Source organism: Enoplosus armatus, chromosome 9 (genome assembly GCF_043641665.1).
Source record: "Enoplosus armatus isolate fEnoArm2 chromosome 9, fEnoArm2.hap1, whole genome shotgun sequence".
In the NCBI taxonomy this organism is placed as follows: domain Eukaryota; kingdom Metazoa; phylum Chordata; class Actinopteri; order Centrarchiformes; family Enoplosidae; genus Enoplosus; species Enoplosus armatus.
Window position 1 is genome coordinate 20,105,469 of NC_092188.1, and position 23,589 is coordinate 20,129,057.

General features: G+C 41.7%; 1 protein-coding gene across 1 annotated transcript in view; it reads right to left on the minus strand.

Annotated features, from left to right (window-relative positions):
• Positions 1-9,444, minus strand: part of plecb (plectin b) — a 37,368-nt gene extending 27,924 nt beyond the window's left edge. The window contains exons 1-5 of the mRNA XM_070911544.1: positions 9,372-9,444; positions 6,741-6,802; positions 2,751-2,840; positions 1,081-1,158; positions 850-942 (exon numbers count right to left, since the gene is read on the minus strand). Of these exons, the coding sequence (XP_070767645.1) occupies positions 850-942; positions 1,081-1,158; positions 2,751-2,840; positions 6,741-6,802; positions 9,372-9,444 (396 nt within the window). The remainder of the gene's footprint in view (positions 1-849; positions 943-1,080; positions 1,159-2,750; positions 2,841-6,740; positions 6,803-9,371) is intronic.
• Positions 9,445-23,589: the final 14,145 nt, after the last annotated feature.

Genomic DNA, 23,589 nt, shown 5'->3' on the forward strand with positions numbered 1-23,589 from the left:
AAAAATGAGTCATAGGGTTCGGATTTTCCATTTTGGGTGTGTATAAATGTATATGTGTGATTCAGAATGTCCTCCTCTCATAGCGCTACCCTGCAAATCTGAAAATATTCTTATATGAGGAATCACGTCCCAATGGTGTACCTGCTTTGATAAAAAGTGTATACGCTAAATAGAATATTGGATGATTTGATTATGTAAGTACTAGAGTAACTATTTTAATAGATTGCTTTTTACTTCAGAGCTCATTAAATCTTCTTTTCTCTGACTCATCAGCAACCACAGCCCAGCTATTTTACCCTCTATTCTATAAAAGTATAAAGACTCTGCTGGGAACAATGCATGTATCTCCGGGGCACAATGGCACCTTCACCAGATCACCTCACCAAAACCACTCTCTCAACACCAAAGTCTCCTTTATTTCCCATGCTAAGCTTCTGCTTTTTGCAACCTGAACCTGAGTCATCTGATATTAGAGGGAGTGGTCCTGCCTATTGGGCTGATACCCAGGGATTTCTGCCTGGCAGCTCTTGGCGTACACAGGAAAAGGCCGGGATACATGGGATGTGACTGGGGGTGTAGCATGACAACAAGTTGTACACTCGGCCCGACACACCCTCCTCTTGGGAGTCAGGGAGAGAGTGACTCATACTTACACGCCCTGATGGTGTGTTATTTCTTTATACCGTTCATAAATTAGCGACTGCACACTGTATACTTAATATCTCATTTTGAGTAGCAGAGTCCATTCTGATTGGTTCCAGGGAGATGGGAAACCACAGCTGACAGGTCCCAGAGACAAAGGTATATAGCGATAATATAATGGACCACAACACTGACAGAGGAGGAGACCTGGAAGTGGAGGATGATGGTCCATATTAATCCCAGGGTCAGCTTGGGGTTCCCATCTGCTATGTCATCGTTTCTGATGTTCACCAGCTTGACCTGAGAAGACAAAGTATAGCAATTCATTTTTAGTTTAATGACTGCAGCACCACCTGAAAACACAGACACAATGACAAGGCATTGCCATGGTTTGGTCAAGTTTTCCAGGTTTTCAAGGAATCCTTTTCTGTGCCATACCTGCCGGTGTTTGAGGAAGTCCAGTGCTATCTGTACATTCTGCAGTTTGTGGAATCGCATGCGTCCTTTCTCTCTGGGCTGAGAAGGAGAGAAAAGAGATAAAGAGGTGTTTAGCTACATGACAGACGATCCTTTTGGTACACTCACGGTAAAGGAGAACAGAAAGCATTCAAACAAAATGGAGAAAAAAAAAGGGAGGAAAATCAGACGGAAAGACATTTAAAGGAAAGAATAAACGTGGGAATAACTGGTGAATCTTGGATATCTTAAGCATTCTGATGTACAGTATTCCCATGGAGATACTTGTTGTATGTTTCAAAATGTGACTGTTTTCTTTGGCTCAGTCCTGTTCACCATTATCCCACACATGGGAAAAAAGGGAATGTGATAGGAATAATAAACCCTTTAGAATACTAATTACAGCACGAAATTTGCATTGGCTGATTTATGTATATATAAATATGTATTATTTAAGTCATCAGACAACACACTGAGATTAGCTCATGTTGCATAATGCTTAAAGTTGATTAATGCTTAATGCTAACATATACAATATAATGGCTGGAAAATAATGATTAAAAAAAGAAAAAAGCTCCTAAACAAACACAAACTGATATTTTTGAAAGCTCATATTGCTTTGCAAAACAAAGCACTGCTTGCGCTAAAAGCTGTCTATAGTTCATCAATGGGTCCTGCAAGTGTCAGCAGCACCTATTGGTGACTGAGTATTTTTGTTTATCTCCTGCAGCTACATGCTTAAAGCAAGCCTGTCAATGAGAGAAAGGAAAAAGGCAACAAAACACCACGGCGGTCTGAATACCATGCACAGCCAAAACACTGGGAAAGCGCGGATGGATAATAATAATTAAAAAAATAAAACTACTGAAAGTTATCGACCCACTCACCAACCGAGCGCTCCTGACCACGTCTCTCTCCCTCGGCTAGCCCCCAGCAAGAGCAGTGCAAAGAGAGCAGGCGAAGGCCAGACAGCAAAGATCAGCACACACAGAGGTGAAGGTTAAAGGGAACCGTAGATCAGATAGGAGCATAGTTCACACACACACACACACACACACACACACACACACACACACACACACACACAGGCCAAAGTGGAGTTAATGTGTTAAGGCTATGGAGGCGTTCAGAAGATGAGCAGAGCTGGAGCTGGTGGAGGGAGCCATGAACTACAGCAGCAGATCTGAACCCCCGGGTGTAAAACCCAGCACCCCGCCGCTGGCTGTGAAATGAGTCTGGTGTGTAAGCCTTGAGATTTTAGTTACAGTCATAGAAAGAGTGCATGAGAAGTCACATTCAAATAAAGTAAAAATCCAACAACAACAAAAAAAAAAAGATGGTTAGTCAGATAGCTGAGATAGAGAGAAAGGGAGCAGACCCAAGAGCTGCCAGAGTCAGTGAATAAGTCTTTGTTTAGCAGAGTTCAGCTCAGGTTAAGCCTTTGACTGACAACTTGGCTGCGATTGGTTATAATTTGTTGCCACCGGGATGATATTCCAGGTTGATTTAAAATAAATACCTTTCATGTAATTAGTCAGGATTAGGTTTTGGTTCGGAGGATGGAGGACGGTTGAGGTGAAAAGATGCAGAGCTTTGGCGTATTTGTTGCTCCTCGCCGAGGTAAAAAAATCAGACATGGCGGCAATACTCACCAGTGTTTCCCCGGAGAGGACCTCCAACAGCGAGATCAGGTTATGTCCATCTCGAAGGTCTTCATACAGGTCTGTCACATGACGCTGTGTCTGCCGGGATGAAAGGGGAAGCACATGTCACAAGGATTCAAGATGCAAGTGCCATGAATTACACTAACTGTCCATCTTCATTGAGGAGAACTGCAAATCTGCAACACGACTAACAGCTGGTACGTTTGTTTTAGTACTGGCTAAAGCAGAACACAAAGTCAGCTCACTTCAGTATTAGTAATCCATTTTAGATTGTCTTGCATCCAATCACCATACTGGTTCTTTTACAAAAGCTGTTGCCACAATGTGACATTACTAAACAACTTTACTAAAACTACTGACAACAGGACGTGGTGCAGTTTTTGCAACTTTGCAATAAAATTGCAAACCCTGGTGACACCTAATGAGGTGTCAAGTATGACGACAAAAATGAACCGAATTTAAACATCTTAGAAGCATTTCATACTGATTCTAAAACTGTTACCCAGCTGTGTTATATATACGTTTTCTCCAGTGCTCAGAGCGTTCTTCTTCACCAGTACAATTCTACACAGGTCAGGAATGCATAGCCGAGAGCAGCCAAGCCTGACTCCTACTCCAAATGCCAAATGGCAGCTGTCACTGACAAGTGATAGATGAACATAAAAACCAGGTCAGTGAGGTAAAAAAAAAAAGGTGTGCTGGTGAGCATAAAATCAACTAAAAGACAAACTCGACAAAGATATTTCATGAATCATGATTACTAATAATCAACACTCAAAGCTGCATTCACTGGTTATATAACTGATGTGTGGTATAATTGCAACCAGGCTGTAAGTGGAGCAAGTGAGACAGGTGAGGGGAGAGGTAGTGATGGTGCCAGAAAAACAGAAGATTGGGCAGGAGGAGAGAGTTGCATTCAGTACAGTCCTGCTCCAACGTGCTGGTACCTACCTCGGCCCTCCAATGCTGGGTGAAGAGGGATGAAAGACGGGGGAATGAGAACAGATGGATGAGTGATGGAGAAACGGAAAGAACGGAGAGAAGAGGATGAGAGCAGAAATGACTGAACATGAGCAATGGTTGGGATGAAATGGAAATTTTGATGATGAACACGATGGCATATGAGACAGAAAGATACAACTTTTTCTCGTTCTATGTCAAAATTCAGTGTTTGGTCATGTGTGTGAAGGAGGCCTCGGCCCTAAAATGGAATGAAAGCTAATTTCCTGTGCAAGTTACAACAGTGTCTGATTTATGTTGGCAAGAATTTCAACACAGTTATTCAGCCTTAGATGTGCTCCTACCTGCCTGCAGAGCGAGGACAACCCTGACAGTGTGGATCTGAGTGCAGAGGAGGTAACACTGCGGCCACTAGGGTTCACTGTCTACACATGTGAACACGTCTTGAGACAGTGTGTCGTGTAGAGTGATAAAATTGCATAGTGTACTAGCCTACAGTATTCTTGAGTTTTATGTAAAACCTTTAACATCCTAATCAAACATATGACGGATGATTGTTTATTTCCTTTGCTCAAATGATGAATTTAGTGATTATCCAGTAGTCTGTCTCCTTTGTGTGCACTCTATCGCCACCCCTCAATTACTTTGTACTGAAGAGGCTGCGGTCTCTGAGGCTCTGCTGTTGAAAGGTGAGTGTTATTCTACAAATTGCCCTCTCAGAGTCAAAAAAGAGCTGCTTTGTAAACTTTTCAAGGTGGAAATCATCAGCACACATGGCTGACAGCAGCACATCCTGGTCCCTCCACATTATGACCGTGGAAACAAAACCCTTGACGTGCCTCGGGTTTCCCAAAGTGTTTACGTCGCCTCGTGCAATTTTTCCCCAACTCTCGAGGTGATTCTTTTCACGAACAGCCAGGTATAATCTGAAGTCCATCTGCGACAATTGCAGTTTTTAATCTAATCTAATGTAGTGTGTAGGAATCTGCTAGGAAACTGATTTCTGCTTTCTGCAGCTGGTGTGACGTTCCAGAAGAAAAAAGATTTACTGAGCAGGGGAAACCACTCAATGGTCCCTTTACAGCTTTCCATGGCTGCGCCCAACCTATAGTCTGCTCCTGTCAAACCAACCATTAAGCCATTAAACAGTTTAACATCAGTTTAACCTTAGAGGAGCAGTCTTGCACATTCGGCCACAGAGTTAACACTTTCCCTACCAAACATGTGCCTTTTTTGAGATTTGAAATAGCTGACAATAGGTGGAGGTGATGTTCTTTCTCGTTACTTGATAATATTTTCAGAGTTCAGATTTTGATAAAAATGTAGATTTTTGGGTAATTAAGAAATTTTCCTCTGCAGTTTCCACTGCGACCTGGGACTGTGAAGGTGTGAAACTTTTGAGAAAAAAAACCCACTCTTCTGCTTTTGTATTACATGGGTTACTCTTATACAATATAATGACAACAACAATAAAACGTCCTAAGCATCAATGCATGCCTTTAAGTTCCGGCCGGGCGTGAACGCAGGTAGCCACCCAGGCCCAGGAGTCTGTGCAGCACATGCGCTACCGTTGGCCTTAACCACCGCGCGCTCTGGGCCGAGACCAGAGTTTGCCTTTTCAGAAGGAGCTAAGTGAGTCCAGATGTCTGTGAGTCACCCTCCAAAATTCACAGCGAACACTTAAGAGAAACAAGAGGGAGCAACTACAGTATGTTCTCATGCTGTGGTAGCAGAATACGTTAGCACTGCACATTCATGGAAAGGAAAACACTCTCTTTGTGCTATTTTTCCCCTCTTGTTCCATTTCTAAAAAAAAAAAAAAATGAAAGGCCCAGTGTCTGTGGAGTGAACATTCAAATAATGTGGAAGCACTTAATGTCATAAGGCTGTAAATGTACTGCCGCTAATGGGAGTTTCCTGGAAGAAAGGTGGCGCAAGCAGGAATATTTTTACTGCTCCGTGGGAGGGGTATTGTGTTACGGGGGCTAATTTTTCACTCCTAATGAGGAACTCCGGAGTGAGGAGGAGAACAGCCTGTTTGACTTCACCCCCATCCTGACCTGTTTACCTCCCTGAATGTGTGATGCATTGGAGGGCTTTCAGGCCGTACTTTGAGAATAGAGAGTGAGGTAGGTGAGAGTGGACGAGTGCTGATGGATGGTTTACACAGTCTCTCGGCCGCTGACAGACTGGACTTCTGGTAAGCCTCCCTATCACGGCGTGATGTTAGAGGCCGAGTGAGAGACGTTAACTCACTAGCTAATGTGTGTTTATGAGAGTGTGTGTGGGGGGCACAGAGCCACTTACAAAGTACAGGTGAGGGATGGATTACATTTTAGATAATGATGGCCTGTCACTCAAAATAATCCATCACAGAACATTTCATTCTGGGAATCAGACATCTGACTCTGTTGTCATCTGATTCTTTTGCTGCAGCTTGCATGTATGAAGTGGATGACATTCTGTTAGAGGTGTTTAAACTTTAAACTTTATCTCATAAAACCTCCTGCAAACATCAACTACCTTATATAGACATGATCCCCATCAGTAGTAGTAAAACATTAACACTACATCCAAATTCTTGCCACCACAAATATGAACCAAGCACCTGTAATTATATTACATGGATTTCATTCCAATGGTGAAGATCGATGATCTCTCAACATCTGAGTTGTAACATTTATTAAACACTCAACAATAGCAGCCTGTGGCTGAAGGCAAATCAGCACAATGACTCACTAACCCTAACCCTAACCCTGAGAGAACATCTGCTGTCTGCCACTTGTATTATTTAGGCCTGGACCACAAACATGGAATTTTACCCTTTGATATGTAAGAAAGCAGTCAACCACATGTTCATAGAGGTTCAGAGAAAGTGATATTTAAGATTTTTTTTGATGAAGTTCCATTTATTTGGCACAAGTGCACCTTGTTCATGTGAAGATTTATATGTAGGCATGTATGAGCAGGAATGTGAGCATTCATGTGTTTTTCCAGTACAATGAGAAAGTCCCTTACCTTCATCAGGTGCTTGTTGACCCATTTTGTGAAGGTCTTTTTCTGTACTCGATCTCGTTCATCTGCGAAAGAGAGAAACCACAGTTAAACATCAGACACGTATGAAAAGGGAAAGTTAGACATTTAAAAACAAGTTGAAAATCACACCATATCATTGATGTATCTACATATAGCAGTTTCTTTTTCATAAAAGCAGTAAACAAAGAGGAAGGAGAGGAAATCCCCAAGATACCAGACTTGCTGGATTTCTGCAGGACAAACACATTTATCAGTGGGTGGAAAATGCCTCTTGACTGTGCACGCCTGCGCCTGAGTCAGACCGCATCAGAGCATACTCATTGTCGGCAGATGCGCCCCTATTGTCTAACAAACAATGTTTTTGCAAGGTCACGTCTCTGTCTGTGACACCGCTGGCAGCTGTGCTCTTGGACAGAAACATTCCAAACAAAAAAGAAGGATCTAAAGGCTAAATGTTCTTGAAGTGTGAAGACACCCTGCGAGATTACCGCAAGACATGGCATAACTATTAGAGAGAATTTTACCAACAAGAAACAACACGATCCTGGCGAGGAACACACCCACTAAGACTACAAACCTGCATACACCCACTTAGCGTTATGTTCCTAGTTCAGGCAAAAAACACAAGGTGTGTCACTGCAGCATTTATTAAGGACACAGTGGAGGGATACATCTGTCTCCAGCTCTCTGATGGGAACCCACATGATCTAAAAAGGTTGTGGTTCACAGAGCAGTTTGAATGCCATCGTGGTGCTTTGATAACAGAAGGCACCGACCGGCTTGGGTTTAGAAATGTCTTGGCTCATGTTTTTTTCTTCTGACTCATACAACAGCAATTAATTCCATTCACATAATGCCAGAATGTCTGTCTTATCAGTTTTAAGGGAGTGATCTAACTGTAGTGACACACCCAGCAATGAAAAGCAAAGGGCCGTGATTCAGTGCCAAAACAAAACAGACGCCCAGAGGCTACATTTGTTATGTTAGGGTGTCAGCAGCGACTTCTGCAAATGTGTTGTGGAACTAATGTTGCCATGGAAACCTCATACAGACACCATAGACCTTTAACCTCCCCATTTATCATTCAAACCAATGGGGGACTAAGCTTTACTATGTGACCTCCGTGGCTCTACTTCCTGCCAAGAGGGCAAGATTTCACCCAGAGTGGAAGCGTGATGAGAGGTTGCCGTAGACAAAGCTTGTTTCCCGGAGGAGTTGCACCTTGACCTGTTGGTTCTCTGCATTCCGTTCACGCCACGTTACCTAATAATGTTTCAACCACCACGACTCTTTGTGGAGTCATTGCTCTTTACAAGTGAAGGGTATGCGAGTGGATAGGGGCTGAGTGAACTATCAAATGTCAAGTATCGGATGTCACCAGACACAAACAGGTTTCAGTGAGGTGGGAGTTCATAGTCCAAACTTCAGTACTTTGCAGACTGAGACTGACAGACATGATTAACTTGTAAAATACGATGATCTAACAGTCTAGTTAAAATTAGCTCCAAAATAACCAAATACTTACAGTACACATTAATGCATTAGTAAAATGAATCTAATAATATAATCAATAATAATATAAAATTCTCAAGGTAATTTTCCTTAGTACTTTTACTTTTGATACTTTAGGTTAATTTAGGGGATAATGCTTATTTACCTGAGTGAGATTTGGAATGCAGGACTTTTGAGTGTTTTTACATTGTTTAATTGTTACTTTCACTTAAGTAAAAGATCTGAATACTGTGTCCACCACTGGTCAACAGTTCTTCACGGTGGTGTCAGCATTGTGTGTGTGTGTGTGACACAAGAGAAAAGCAAACACACAATGACAATGGCAGATTCAAAGTGTGTTGTTGAAGTCAACTCCTGTATATTGCTGCATTGTAAAACAGAGCATTTATTGAATAATCAATTGTATTATGCATCATTTTCTTTAAGATTTCATTTGAAGACCTGTAAAAATGCTACATGTTTAAAGACTTTCAGGGGAAAAAGAGGAAACTGCTGAAAATGTGACACATCATTCATCCTGGCTACAGTACAACTAAAGGCAGCAGGCAACAGACTGTAGCTACATTGACTCACTCACCCCAAAACACATGCATGCTACACGACAAAAGTTGTGAATGGGCTTTGCTGACCAATACGAAGTGAGCAAGCTGCTGATGCATTAGAAAAGGGGAGTATCCTCCTTTAAGTCACAATGTGGAGAATCCCTGGACAATACAGTCCAATCAGGAGAACTGTGTGTCATTTTAAATATAATGTTATACTGCTGCAGATTATGTTACGACATTCAGACTTGCCTGTGACCACACTGAAGACGCCACCACCAACTCCCTCTGGAGTCTGACAGATGAGCTTACTGATGCTTTATACAACACGCTAAGCAATCAAGCCTCACCACATAAACCTGTTCAAGCTCTTACAGACAGAAAAGCCTAGAACCTGAACATCGTCCAACGCTGAAATTGAAATCACATACTCCTCTCACCTCTTCCTGGAAAAAACATTTAGTTCTCGCCCAGCGGCTTCTCACACTATGGGAACAAATCGATCAACGTCAACGCTTGCAATTAAGGTATTTTCCATTAACTGCCACCATACTGGTACCTTTCCTGCCGTCCATAGCCTTCAGCATCCCCTGGTAATAGCCCTCGTCAGAGGGCACCCTCTCTCTGCCCATGCTGCCAGAGGAGATATTCCTGTACCTCTGCTGCGGAGAGGTCATTGTCACCGTTTGTCAGCACGCAGAATAATTAATCCTAATGATGAAATATCCTTGGCGGTTTTCCCCTTGATGGCAACTTCTGCTTCTCTTGCTTCTATCTGTCCCTCTGGCCTTCGGCTTGTCCCAGAGTATGTAGTCCCGTGGTCACAATCCACTCAGCACTTCACAAACCTATGATTTCTCTCCCCTTCTTGCCTCTCAACCTCCTCACTCCCTTATTGAGTTCGGCTCTGCCCTTCTTTTTTCCTCCTTATGTTTTTGTTTTTTTTCTCTCTCTCCCTTTTCCCTTTTCTCCCGCTCACTTTCCTCCTTCCATAGCGAATGGTGCCTGTGGGCTATGAAGTCTGGGCCCGTCCTTGTGTGTGATGTGCAAGTGTGTATTTAGTGGCGATAGTGTGTGTGCGTAGAGGACATGGTGGGCAGGGCCCTGAACACACCCCTTCCTCTTGCAGTGTGCCGTGTTTCACTGAGGCGGGTTGAAGAAGAGGGAGAGGCGCAGAAGGGCGAGGTGTAACCTGCATGTACTCTCACCTAATCGCTTGGTTTGCGCAAGAAAAGACACACACAAGCTGAGTCACTGGGGATCATAAAAAATCATAAAGGTCTCTGCTGATCATTTCTTTATAGACTATATTGCACCAAATAGAACTTTAATGAACAATATACAAAAGATGTCCAACAAGAGCCTAAAAAGGTCAAAAGTTTTCAGTCTTCTCAGTCACACGCTCATAAAACACTCATCTCATGGTTAATCATTACTTATTTAGAGCATTCCTCAGACATATCACGTCAGGAGTTACTCACTGTGAAGAAAAAAGGAGAAGACATGGGGGATGAGATAGTTTTGGGAAGGGCTGCTATGGATTCCAGACAGTGATGAATGACCACACCCTGAACTGATCACTGATTTACTGTGAAATAGAGCAGCTTATGTAGCTGTGTTTGAGTATGAATGGTGTGTGCGTTTAAAGACTGACTGATGACTGTGACTGTGTTGAAAATATACTTTTTCACTGTTTGGATTTCTGCCAGGTCTGTATCTAAGTTTTGCCTTTTACTTGATGAAGTTGATGCAGTTTTAGGTGCTGCAGCCAGAGCTCCTCTCTTCGGCTGTTTAGTCACAGTCACCGTTGTTTCTTAGCCTGACTGCACGTTTCCTGCCCTGTGGGATTTAGTCCAAACAAATTAGAGAACATGAAATGCATCACTTCCTGTTAACCAGAGGGTTTTGCTAGAGGAGGTGCAGGCTGACAGAATGTTTAGGACAGAAAGTGTAATGAAACAGCCATCACTTGAACATTGTTCAAGATTTTTGCTCTGGGTTTTCTTAATTGGAAAATTCTAAGCATATTTCTAGAATCACACCCTGGATACAAAGTTGTTATTGTTGTTTTTAAAGTTATATGACAGATTCATCTGCAATAAAAAAGCACTTTGGACTGTCCAATCAGTCATTAAATCCAAATGACAGGAATTTTTGGCAGTTTGATCAGCCAAATTAAAGCAGTTAAAGCAATCCTATGTATCTTTTGCTAAACAGAGGCACTTGTGGCAACAAGTTACAATAACTAAATAATGACAAATGCTAAAATGTAGCGGAACAGTAGCACAAGTGAAAAAGACGGTAAAGTGACTGGCTAATGTCAGATACACAGCAACATCTATGTCAACTTTGCTAATATTAGCTAAAGTTAGCCCCCATAAGGTAGTCATACCTGACCAAAAGAGGCTGTCGCAGCAAAACCACTGAGAGTATTGAATTGAGCAACTTTATTGCTTATAAATTTAACTTTTCTTTTCTAAAAATGAAGATTGTGTTCGTCTTATTTTAAAGGTTATGTATTCTTGCTTTAAAGTTTCTTTCCAGCACTCCAGCTGAGTCCTGTAGTTATTCAGAGTTTATCAAAATAGTTTGGGGCTCATTTACACGAACACTAGCATGTGCTGACAGCTAAGCTGGAGGGCAGGGTGGGTCCTACCTCTGCTAAATCCTGCCCCTCTAGCCCTAAGGTGGGTATGTATCCCATTTCCCCACCCTGACTGACATCATTTTGTCAGGAATCAAAAACTTTTCTTTTTTTCATCCAGAGTGCTGGGTATTGAACGCGACCTGTATGAACACGAAGGTACTTAATGTGTAAGTATAAGTGTGTTTGTGTGTGTGTGTGTGTGTGTGTGTGTGTGTGTGTGTGTGTGTGTGTCCGTGTGTTGACTCATTTCGAGCCACGTTAGCAAATTTGGAGACACACCTTTGTAGTTCCATACAATGTCTAGGCAAGCTGAGGAATTAAGGAGTGGTATGTGGGCAGGCAATTAAAAGGGAAAAAGGAAAGGAATCATACCGAATACAGAATTTGCTGTGAAGGACTGACGGGATTTCATTGGAAAATGCTTTTATTCACACAGCCTGAAAATACACATGCAGTAATTTGATTCAAGTAGTTGTAATATATCAATATCAACTTTAATGAATGAGAACAGCAAACGGTCTATAAGATCTAAAAAGTTTGTCATTAATGATATGCAGAGCAGAATAGAATAGACAGTAATTAAATCGAACAGAATACTAATGGTTTTCCAGGTTGTCTGAGATGCAGAAGCAACAGTAGGTGGTTAACTGAGAACTCGGTGACGCTCTGGCAGTAGAACATGTACCTACAGTACTTGGGCTGGATTTCGAAACCTCATGGGAAACACTAGCAGGGGACCCACATGGGAACAGGCGAGGATGCAGAAAGTGTGGAACATCTTAGTCATGAGATCTTTCCACCAAAAAGGAGACGTATCATTACGGTCTCAACATGCTTATTACTCTGCTCCCTCATCGGGCTTCATCAAAACCAGATGGAGCATATGGGCTTTTTATACGAACAGCTAGAGAGAGCTGGTGAAAATAAGAGGAGAAAGTATTTTCTTTCTAAATGACAAGTTTGAGGTTTGATCTTTTTTTTGATGATGGAAGTGACAGGGAAGTTGGTCTTCCTCTTCCCACACTGATCTTGCATTGCACCGCAGACATTCCGACTTCGATAAAATGGACTCAAAACCCAACCTGATGCCAAGGTTGGGTTTGGGTGACTTCAGTTCGTCCAATACTTTTGTTTAATACCTGCACATTAAGGCATTCCCTTTGTTTACTGCTAACTAGCAAATGTTAGCATGCTAACATGCTAAACTAAGGTGCTGAACATGGCCAACATTATACTTGCTAAACCTCAGCAGGTTAGCATTCCTATTGTGAGCAGGTTAGCATCCTTGCGTTAGCATTTAGCTCAAAACCACTGCTGTGCCTAAACACAGCCTTACAGAGCCGTTAGCGTGGCTGGAGCCTTGTTACCAAACCATATACTGTATCATTGTGAAAATGGTTTGGTATAATTATCGCAAACAAATCTGACCACTGACTTCATGGGTTGGTTCTCTCCCACACCAGAGCTTGGGGTTATGAAAACCGCATTTCCCACAAACCCTTTTGCTTTCTCCATTTTTTTTGTTTGCTTGCCAAAAAGAAATGTTTTTAGATATCATGCAAATGACTAAAGTAATCGCTTGATGCTAAAATCCCATGTGTAGAACTACCTTCACAATCATTCCTGCCTATGACAGGGTTTCCAACAACTGGTTTATTGCTATTACTGCAGGAAAGGTACAGCAGAAGAAATCCAGTTGAACACATTCATCTGCTCTTTCATAGGCAGAGAATATGAAGTCAGCAGAAACAAAAGCTACAATCAATGAGCATTAACTCTATCCTTTAATATCAATCTGTTTCAATAAAACCACATCTACATGAAGCTGAGCAGGACACTATGTTGCCCATACATCTGTTTATAAAGTACATGACTCTAAGGGATACTGACAAACACATGGTTGGGCTTGCAGCCATTTAGGGCTGGAACAACATGTATTTAAGCAGCAGGGACTCTATTCCCAAACAAAGCAAAACACATTAGAGGACAAAAGAATTCTAAGAATGGGTCATTATGGTTTTTGAAAACTCTTAACTGGGATTAGGGTTAGGGAGGTTAGACAAGACCTTTCATTGTGGAGGATGAAAAAGCTGCAGAGCTCTCCCATGTTAGGTTACCTCTCTTCTCTACCTCCCGCTCCCGTTTTTCTGATCCCTCCCTTTCACCAGCTTTAACCCATGGTCAATTCAGGTGAAAGTGTAAGCGTTTACTGCAATATCTGGCCACCACACCCCACAGGAAAAGGAATGTTGATAAAAGCAGGAGTCTCAACACACCCTGGATTATCACCTCGCCTCAGCGTTGTTCAGTAAAGAGGAGGAAGAGGAGGCCGGGCAAGGCAGCAGCCACTTGAGTCACAGCGCACGCCAGATTGTATTTTTACTCTGCTTTGTATACAAAGCCAGTTGAGCAAAAAAAAAAAGAAAACAACCCCATGCCATGCAGAGAGCGATCCTCGGCAACTCGATTGTCCTTTTGTAGGTAAGGATTTGTAAAGATCAAAAGCAGTCTTAATCAAGCTGCGATGATCAGTTCATGACTCAAACACTGTGGCATGTGGCACACACCACAACATTTTTAAAGCCTTTATTTTTTTATTTTTTTAATATGACCAAAATGGATGATTCCATTTAAAAGTCAATGTTAAAACTAAAACACAGAAAGAAAAGCCAAAAACAAAACACATCCTGCCTGGAAACACACGGTCAGGGGCGGCCTGTTTTTCAGTCAAGTAAAGCTAATGAGAGAGTGAGAGCGCTGAGGCTATGTTATTAAATATAATTGTGTTAAATTAGCCTTTAACTGTGTTTAATAAATCAGGTAAGATACACTTATTATTATAATCCTGTTGTGTAAAGGGAAATAACCATATATTTGACATTTGGATACTTTTACTGCTTTCAATTTAGATCATTTATTTAGATATATGCCCATCCAGATGACACAAAAGAGTTTCTAAACGTTCATTCTAACTACAGGGGGTGTCATAACTGTGCCATGATGCTCTGGCCAGTTATTATCCACAAGGACCTCCAACCTGACAGCAGACTTTAGATAATGTTGTCAGAATTAGATCCAATGATGAAGCTGCGAACCCGATTTAACTCAGACTCAACAAGCCGCTGGATTAGCCTCGGCAGCTGAGTTTTAAAATAGCTCAGTGCTGAGCTTCGGAAGCCTCTGTGGAAAGCCACACATCTGGGATTGTGTCAGTTGCTAATGTTTAATTTGGTGGATTCAAATGCAACGGGGCAATGGAAGAAATAGCTGAGACAGCTGCAGTTTCAATGGCACCGAAGATTAAAACATCATGTGCCTCCCTCTGCAGGTGAGAGCGCTGAAATATGTTACCTCTGTGAAAGTGCTGTTACTGAGACGTAGACATAAAACAACCCATGTAAAAGTCAACTTAATGTGCCAAAGGTCTGTAAATCAAGTGACTAATTAAACAGAGTAAACTCCATGGTGTATTGTTTTCCCTTTGAGTTAGAGCAGAAGTTGTAACAAAATTAACTGCCAAAATAAAGTGCAAGTAAGCACATAATTAGGGCAGTATTAGTGGGGTGGCAAGAAAATGGCAAACAAGGTCCTTATTCACTTCACTTTCATATAAAATAAACCACATCCTGACAATTGAGAAGCTGCAAGAAGGTAATGTTTGGCATTTATGAAAAAGTTACGATTAAACTATAATAGCTGTAAATTAATTTTCTAATGAATTAATCAACTAAATGTTTCAGCTCTAAACCAAATAGTGTGAATCAATTAATCAGTGATAATGCACTGCAAAAAAATATAAATTTTCTTTAAGGAAATGTTGTGGATTATTATTTTAAATACCATAAAAAAAAAGAAGAAACAAATTAATAAAAGTACACAAAATGCTTCCAACCTTTATAACTGACAAACTGCACAGAGACAAATGTATTTTCTCAGACTGTTATAAGATACTTTCAGGAATATCAGCCCTTATTATTAAACTGAGAGCAGATATTGTAGGTTCCCCGTTTCCCTTGTGTTCTATTCATCCATTATTATGACATTTGGTATTTCCATATGCCATCTTAACCATGACAGTTTCCAAACACCAAAGTAAATGTGGAAAAAGGGGAAGGTGAGCGATATTTCTATGACAACAGCTAGAAACACACAGAACCATGTGCAGTGGTAGCCGTGACTGACTCTTACTCATGGCTGTATTTTTAGACACGGAGACGGAGGAGTCTCCCATAACTGACCGACTTGACGTGGAAAGGGAAACACCATCCTCCTCCACCCAATGCACTGCTCTCTCCCACTGGCAGAGAAGGCAACATATTTTTGTTACCACTAGATGGCGCCAGAGCACAACTGCGGCCAACTTCTACCCCAGTAGTCTGCAACTATAAAACTTCTGATTATGAAAAAAAGATTTCCAGACAAGAACTGACATTTTTTTTATATAATGAATAAAACAGGAAATCTAAAAAGGAAAATGAATAGTTTTCCCCCAATAAAACTGTAAGCATGCTATGGAAATCTGACATCAAAATGCAGAACTTTTCTACAGGGATTTAATGGGAATATTACAATGACTGAAAATAAAAATATGCCCAAACATAGATTAAATACTAAAACAATTTAAACAACACTCTGGGCAATGGAAAAAGGTTCCTCAGAAAAAGAACCATCAACCAAAGACAAACAGGACTATCCCACTGATACTATCATAGCTTAAAAAAGATGTCCTATCACTCAAGTAAGATCACATAATGTGGTTAGCATGATCAGTCATACTCGATTAGACTGTGATAAAACCTGACACTATAATAAAGATAATGCTGCCAAGAGAAGACCATAACAACCACTTTATGTGTATTGTAGTTACTTATTTACAACATGACGATATTATGAGGTTTTGCTTTAAACTACAGTCTTCTATACATTGAACAACAGACCTATAACTTCTTTTTCCAATCTAAAGGACTGCACTTCTTTTATTTGACACTACACATATGTTTTATTATCTTCAGACATGTTTCCACACCTTGAAACTTGACTTTAGAAAGACATTGCCCTTAGGTATGGTGCCTCCCCCAAGGTGCTTGTTGAGGGTCATAACGTATGCATTGCGTGAGACACTTGACTTATGTTTGATTTTGTTGTGGGATTTATGGCAGCAGCAGCAGCCGGAGGCAAATCTCTGTGCATCTCTTTGTATTACAAAATGCTCCAAAGTTCTGTGGCTTTAATTTTCACCTCAAACATGACTTCTGACAAAAGAGAGTATTCCTTTTGATTTACTTTATACAGCTGTGCATATTCAGAAAACTGAATTCAACCCATTGTTATAACTTTGTGCACTGAGAAGCCAGCATCACCTCTGTCCATCTAACCCATTCATTCATTCGCCGTCTGTCGTGGAGCAGAATGTGGGGTGGGGTGGGCTCTCAGAGCCACCCTTTAGCCAACACTGTGGTGGCGTGAGTTTACTCCGGGTGCTCTGGTTAAAGAGGCCCTGTGGAGTTTTCTTGTAGAGGAACAAGTTCACATTCTTTCTTACCAAAAAGCAATGATTGTATTCTTGAGCGCATTTCCTTCCTCATTAAAACATGTGCAAAGCCCAATATTTCAAATCCTTCATAGTTTACAACCATGTTTGCTTGCTTGCTTCTTCTTCACTGCCTTTGTCGGCCCGTTACCACCATCGTGAAACCCACAGCGGGGTGTGAATCGATTATTTGCTTGATTATTTCTAGCAGTGCATTAATAATACAGCGATTTACCGAGTGTTTCTAATTCTTTTGTGAGACCACAATAATTATGAATAAATAATTTCACCATACTGTTATAAGGTTAATATAAATGCATTTAAATACAGGAAATACCATTATTATTATTATTATTATTATTATTATTATTATTATATCACATAAAATATGTGAATGGGACATAACTAAAAAATAACTCTTCACTTTATAATACATTTACTGAAATACTAGAATACCGTTAAGTAGATTCACCCAAAAACTTTTAACCTCAGTTCAGTCCCTCTGTGCATGGCTCTGGTAGTAACAACCATGTGGTCTCACCATGCTGACAACACTACAGATCAACAAACCAACTCCTCTCCACCCAGCATGTCAGGTCTCTCCACTCACCTGCACAACACATCTTACTGTACAAATATCTGATCCTCTCTCCATATGAGCTCATCTCATGCAGATAATTTCCTCGCTCACAATTCCATAGTGCAGGCATTATGGGCCTCGACGTAAGACCACCCGCCCTCCCCACCCCACCCCCCCGGTGACACACACACACGTTGCCAGCTGGTGTAAGGAGACTTAAAAAAGAAACAGGAAGTACTTTCTGACAGATGAAAGCAGGATATTTGGCCCTGCCCCCCTCGTTTATGGACAATACGAAAGACAACAGACAAGTAATTCAACATTGTTTTCATGTCCTCATCTTGCCTCATGTTGTTTGTACATACAGTTACGGTTGTATCACGTCCCTAGACCAACCATCCACAGTGAGAGTGTTACAAATGAATTCTTATTTATTCTCAGCAGTTACATTTCTTTCCAGCCCGGCTGTGGATTAACCAACAACATTCCAGTGATCCAGTGATGTTCAAAACTAACTATTATACAATCTAAACCAGACTCTCTTTTTGGGGGGGAATCTCAAGAGTGTATTATATGAACTAAAAATGGGTTCTTCTTCAGAACTTCACTTCCCCGATATAATATATGTATCTGTCTACTGCACCTGTATTCGACATTTGTCCAGTCACTGTTTAGATGTCAGTTTTGGCACACGCTGTATAAAGGGGAGGTGTTTGAGAGCCTCTGGGTGTGTTTGTTTTTGTGACTGCTTGTTGGCAGTTTTAATGCAGCCTTGAAGCAACAGAGACAAGTGCCTTATGATATTACGATTATTAGACCCAATCTAAAAATCATAACATCTTCTCAGCTCCAAAGCTTGCATGAGGAACGATAGGTTTGAAGGCAATAAAACCACAAACAATAAACCCTGACTGTGTTACGCTCAACAAGCAATGATTTTATGTCTGGTCAAAGGAGCAGTCTACACTGCAGGCTGATACACGCACCTAGTGTCGCCAGTCAACTTTAGGAAGTGACAATTTACAACAGGGCACAGCTGAGCTGTTCCTAGGTCACATTTAAAAGGGAAGGTGATCTAAATATGCTGTGTTCTCTTCTTACAGGACGCTGGCTTCTGACCCAGGACTATACAGGATGCTTTCTGATCTCCTCACATGTTGCACTGACCACAATCACCCACAGAGCAGCATTTTTCAATGACCTGCTTGGAGTCTTTTTACAGCAAACATCACTCATTTTGACCCAAAGTAAACATACATTTTGAAAAAAACATCCCTTTATCCATGGGTAGAGTGTGGCATAAAAACCACCGGATATGAGAGCGATATCAATCTCTATTGCTTTAACTCTCAGCAAGAAAGTAGAAAGCTTATTTCTCAAGATATCAGATTATTGCTTTAAATCTAAATATGTGTATTTTTGTACCGATACTGTATTAGTATTAAGTCCGTATTTTGGTTTTGCGATGGCACTAACTGAACAGAACTGACAGACTGGCCCTCTAAAGAAAGGAAAACTGGACTGAGACACAGTCTGAAAGAAAAAAATGAGTCATGAAAAATGACATCACAGAAGTCACATTTTGTTTGTTTGACTAAGAACTGATTTCTGCAGAACTTGAATTACTATAACTGTGTACAAAGGTCATAGTCAAAAAGTGGCACTTGCACAAGAACATTAGCATCTATAGGTAAACATGCTGATGTCACTGTGTACTACATGGACCAAGGAGTGCTGAGAAATCCCTGATGGAGGTCACGAGGGGTATAAGTAAACTCCCAGCACAGGACCGGATGTGTTTCCATGGTCCCAGAGCTGCTTGTTCCGTATGTGCGCCATGTGTCTTTCTGTCTCAACAGGGTTCGTTTACTATTCCCAGAGGACCTAAGAACTGTATCCAAATCCCTTTTGGATCTCCATGAGCCCCTGAGACATAGGTTCACTGTTTATGTTATGACTCATGCCCACTGGTTCACCAGTGGCAGTCACAGTGGTGTAGGCCATCCAGGCTGTTTTATATACACTCATGAGTCCTGGAAAAAACACACACACACACACACACACACACACACACACACACACTGGTGTACAGTAAGCGGTAGCTGGATTGCTCCAGAGTAGGAGTTGTGGCTGTTTCCAGGAAGAATGCTGGCTTTTCCATAAACCAGGCCAAAGCCAGAGCCAGAACTCAACCACCGGGGCCCACACAGCTCTGTGTGTGCCTCACATTCATCTCTAAAGGAGCATTTGTTTGGCATTGTATGTGATTAAATGGCACTTGGGGCCTTAGCATGTCAAAGAGGATGTTATACTTTACCAGCATTGTAAAAAATGACTTGACACATTCCAAACTCTCGGCTCCTGGATAAGAGATGACGTGTGAGCTCTCTTTAGCTAAAAGAGTCACCTGTTCAACCTGTTATGCCTGAGAATACCGCCTATGACAATTCCAACCTCTTATGCAAAGCAATTTAACGTCCCATTAACAGCCTGGGAAAAACCCAGAGCTCTTAAATGTCCCTCACTCAATATGAATGTCAAGTCAGATGTGGTGTCGTTGGAAAACCTGAATTGAAAAGTGTGAGTTTGAGTTTAAGAAAATCTGCTTTGGTATATCCTCCTGGGCCCCCGGGGGTTGACGTGCCAATTGCAGTCTGAGAAAGGGAAAACAAACACAGATGAAAGGTCAAAGTTTGGCGAGAGAATGCTGAGCGATGCTTCTTGTGTTTGACACAGAGTATTTAGAGTCTAGCTCAGCCACGCCCCCCCCCTTCCTCATGACCTTTCAGCTGACCTCATTCCAACATGGTCGGAGGAGTGTGTTAATATCCGTGTTCCCACCTCTGCACGCACGGCACAGCGTGGCGCACCTTAGAAGCCGAAGCAACTCACTGCTGTAATAGGTGATAGCTCAAGCTGAGGAGCTAGAGAGTGGATACGGGGCAGAGCTGTCATCATGCAGAATGGATGCCAGTGAAAAAAGGGGACAGCTAAGACCAGAAAGCCCCATGGCAGGCCTAGATAGAAGATCACAGATCACCAGGGACAGCAGCTGCATTGAACTCTTTATCTCAGGCATAGAACATTATAATGTCAGGGTCAAGTAAACAATAGTGAATGTATAATGTCAATTAGCTATCACAGATTAGAGTGATGTGTCTTTAGTATATGAAGGAAATTCAATTTTGACATTTCAGGAAAAATGTTAGATTGTGTTGACATTATTAGATGGCACAATGTATCCTTGATTGTAAAAGTTGCCTTTGTCTCATTTCAGCCAGATGAAAATGCATCTATAGTAATATCTTCCCATCCTCTGTCAGTGCTGAACATATTATTGCCTTCACCATTAACATACAGACTCCCAAATGTCTATTTACATCAAAAATAATTGTGCTTTTGTTTCCACCATATCCCAATAGAAGATGGAAGCTGAGTTACACATAAACTATGTACATAAACTAGCCACATTTCCTCATACTTAGCCCATTACCACAGTCGGCTTCGTTGCAATTACAACTATCTTAGATTAGATAAGATTTAACATTTTCTCTACCCAGCTGACACCCGGCTCTTTTGATTTGTGAGACTGTACTTAAATCAATTCTAACGTCAGCGTTCCAACATGCTCACAATGGCAATGCTAACAGGCTGATGCTTCAGCAACACATTTATTTAGCTGACGCTTTTATTCAAAGTGACTTACAATAAGGGCATTTTAACCATGTGGATGCAATCCAAAAATTACAACGTACATCAACGTCATCAAACTGTTTGTGTTAGCATGCCAGCATTTGCTGATTAGCACTAACCACGGCTAAGGCTGATTAAATCACCAAAGTCAGTAGGCTTCATCCTCTGAGGACTATCAATGTCTGTTCAAGATTTCATGGCAATACATCCAATAGCTGTTGAGATATTTCAGTCAAAACCAAGGCAGTGGACCGACCGACAGGCAGACCTGGTGAGTAATACACCAAACTCTGTAGCAAACAGAGACTAATGTGAAGCCATAGGATCAAACAGCTTATTGTTTATCTGCAGTATCAGAGGGTACAGTCTGTTGGGTGTTCTGCACATACAAATTGAATATGTCTAGGCGGTAAATCCAAGATAAAGTCATCAAAGTGTTGCCATTGAACAAGCATTTGGATTCATGTCATTTGGAAAGGCTGTCTGTTGGTTCAAAGGCTGGCAGCCAGTTTGGGGACTGGCAGTGCCCCCAACCTGGCAGGTGTACTAAAGCGATTCATCTTACTGAAGAGAGACTAGAACACACGTACACACCCACACCCACACACACACAGACAGACCTTTGATCCATAACCAAACTTGACTAGACAGGTTTGGGAGGGACCGGGTAAGGCATTGTTACAACAGCACTCATCAGCCGCTCTGCAGTACAACAAAAAGGCAATCAGCTAAGTTCAGCTCGGGGGGAGCCAGGACTGGTGACATGCCAGACTCGGGGGCCACTGCAACAAGAGCCAAATAGAAGGCCTCCCACGCTGTCTGAGCCTAACAAGGGCTAATCCCTCTGCAGCTGCAAGTAGGAACAGACACTTTGTGCAACTGGCACGGAAAGGCCTGGTGGCACAGTGGACAACGGCTGACAGGTTTCAAGGTTACACATGAACGTGACTAATGCACAGAGTAAACATACCACACGTGAAGCTGTGTGTGAGCAAGTAGGGTTAGTAAAAGTACCTGTACGGATCAAAGCATCTAGAATAATAAAGAAACACAAGTTGATACATATGCAATAATATCCTTTGCCACCTAGAATTTCACACTGTATTAGCACCAGCATTTAGAGAGTCTAACACCAGTTAGACGGAGAGAGGGAGAGATAGAGCAAACACTCCTCTAGCATCCAGCAACTTTGAGACTTTTTAACCTTTACAGAACCACTGTTTCAATATCCTGCAACCTGCAGCTCCCTTACCTTGCCTCTTGTGTTTTCTCAAGCGCCAGAATATAATCAGGGTGACTAAGTGTCCCAAAACCACCAGGGTGGGGAGAGCGGGTCCTGGGGGGCTTGCAGACATTTGTTGAGATAGATAGAGATAAGATAGAAGGGGATGAGGGGACGTGCTGGGGCTGTGGCGACAGGTGGGCCTTCACTGGGAGGGAGGGGGGTGAGCGGGGAGAGGGGCGGTGTGGGTGTGGCAGGGACATTTTAAAAAAAGGACGACTTGAGCAGGAATTCCTGCTGTTTTCCACACCCTGAAGCTATAACTGAAAGTCTTCTTCTGGTGTGCGTCTCCTGGTTGTTCAGCTGTTTTCAGACACTTGCCTAACTGACTCAACTGATCCTAATGGTTCTATACTGTAAGTCTAACGCATTTAATTGCCACAATTTAGCAGGAGGAAAGCAGGTGTTGTTACTGCTCCTCTGTGATTCATTCAGGCTTACTGCATCAACTACTTCATCTTATCATGACGGAGGGGCTTGCTATCTGCATCCTTGGCTGATAACTAATTTCTAGGGAATAGGGTCAAACCCAATGAAGCAATGACAGGCATTAACTCCCTTAAGTGAGTCCAGCTTTCTTTTCTTTGTTTGATACAGTCTATCTATCTAAAATGAAAGGACTCAGGAGGTATTTATTAAAACACCCTTATAAAGTATTACTATTGAATATCTCAAAGGAGCAAATGTAAATTTGTATTACAGAAAAAACTTAACTAGATAAAAAGGTAATAAAAACTACACATTTTAAAAGCCCTATCTTTATTTTGACACAACAACAAACACATTTCATTCAGACACACACGGCTGTCTCTCTCAAACACACAGACAGAAGGTTTTGAATAAAATACACTCACACCCTATGAAGTGCTTGTTGACATCCATCAGATGTCAGATTGACAGGAATGACACCTCCTAAAGGGTGAGCGGGGGGCCGGGGGGTGACATTGCCCACCTCAACCCCTGCCCTCACCCACTTCTATCTACATACCATCAAATAAAGGAAAATATATAAGGCAGCCAACCACACTCATAAGTCAGGTCAGTC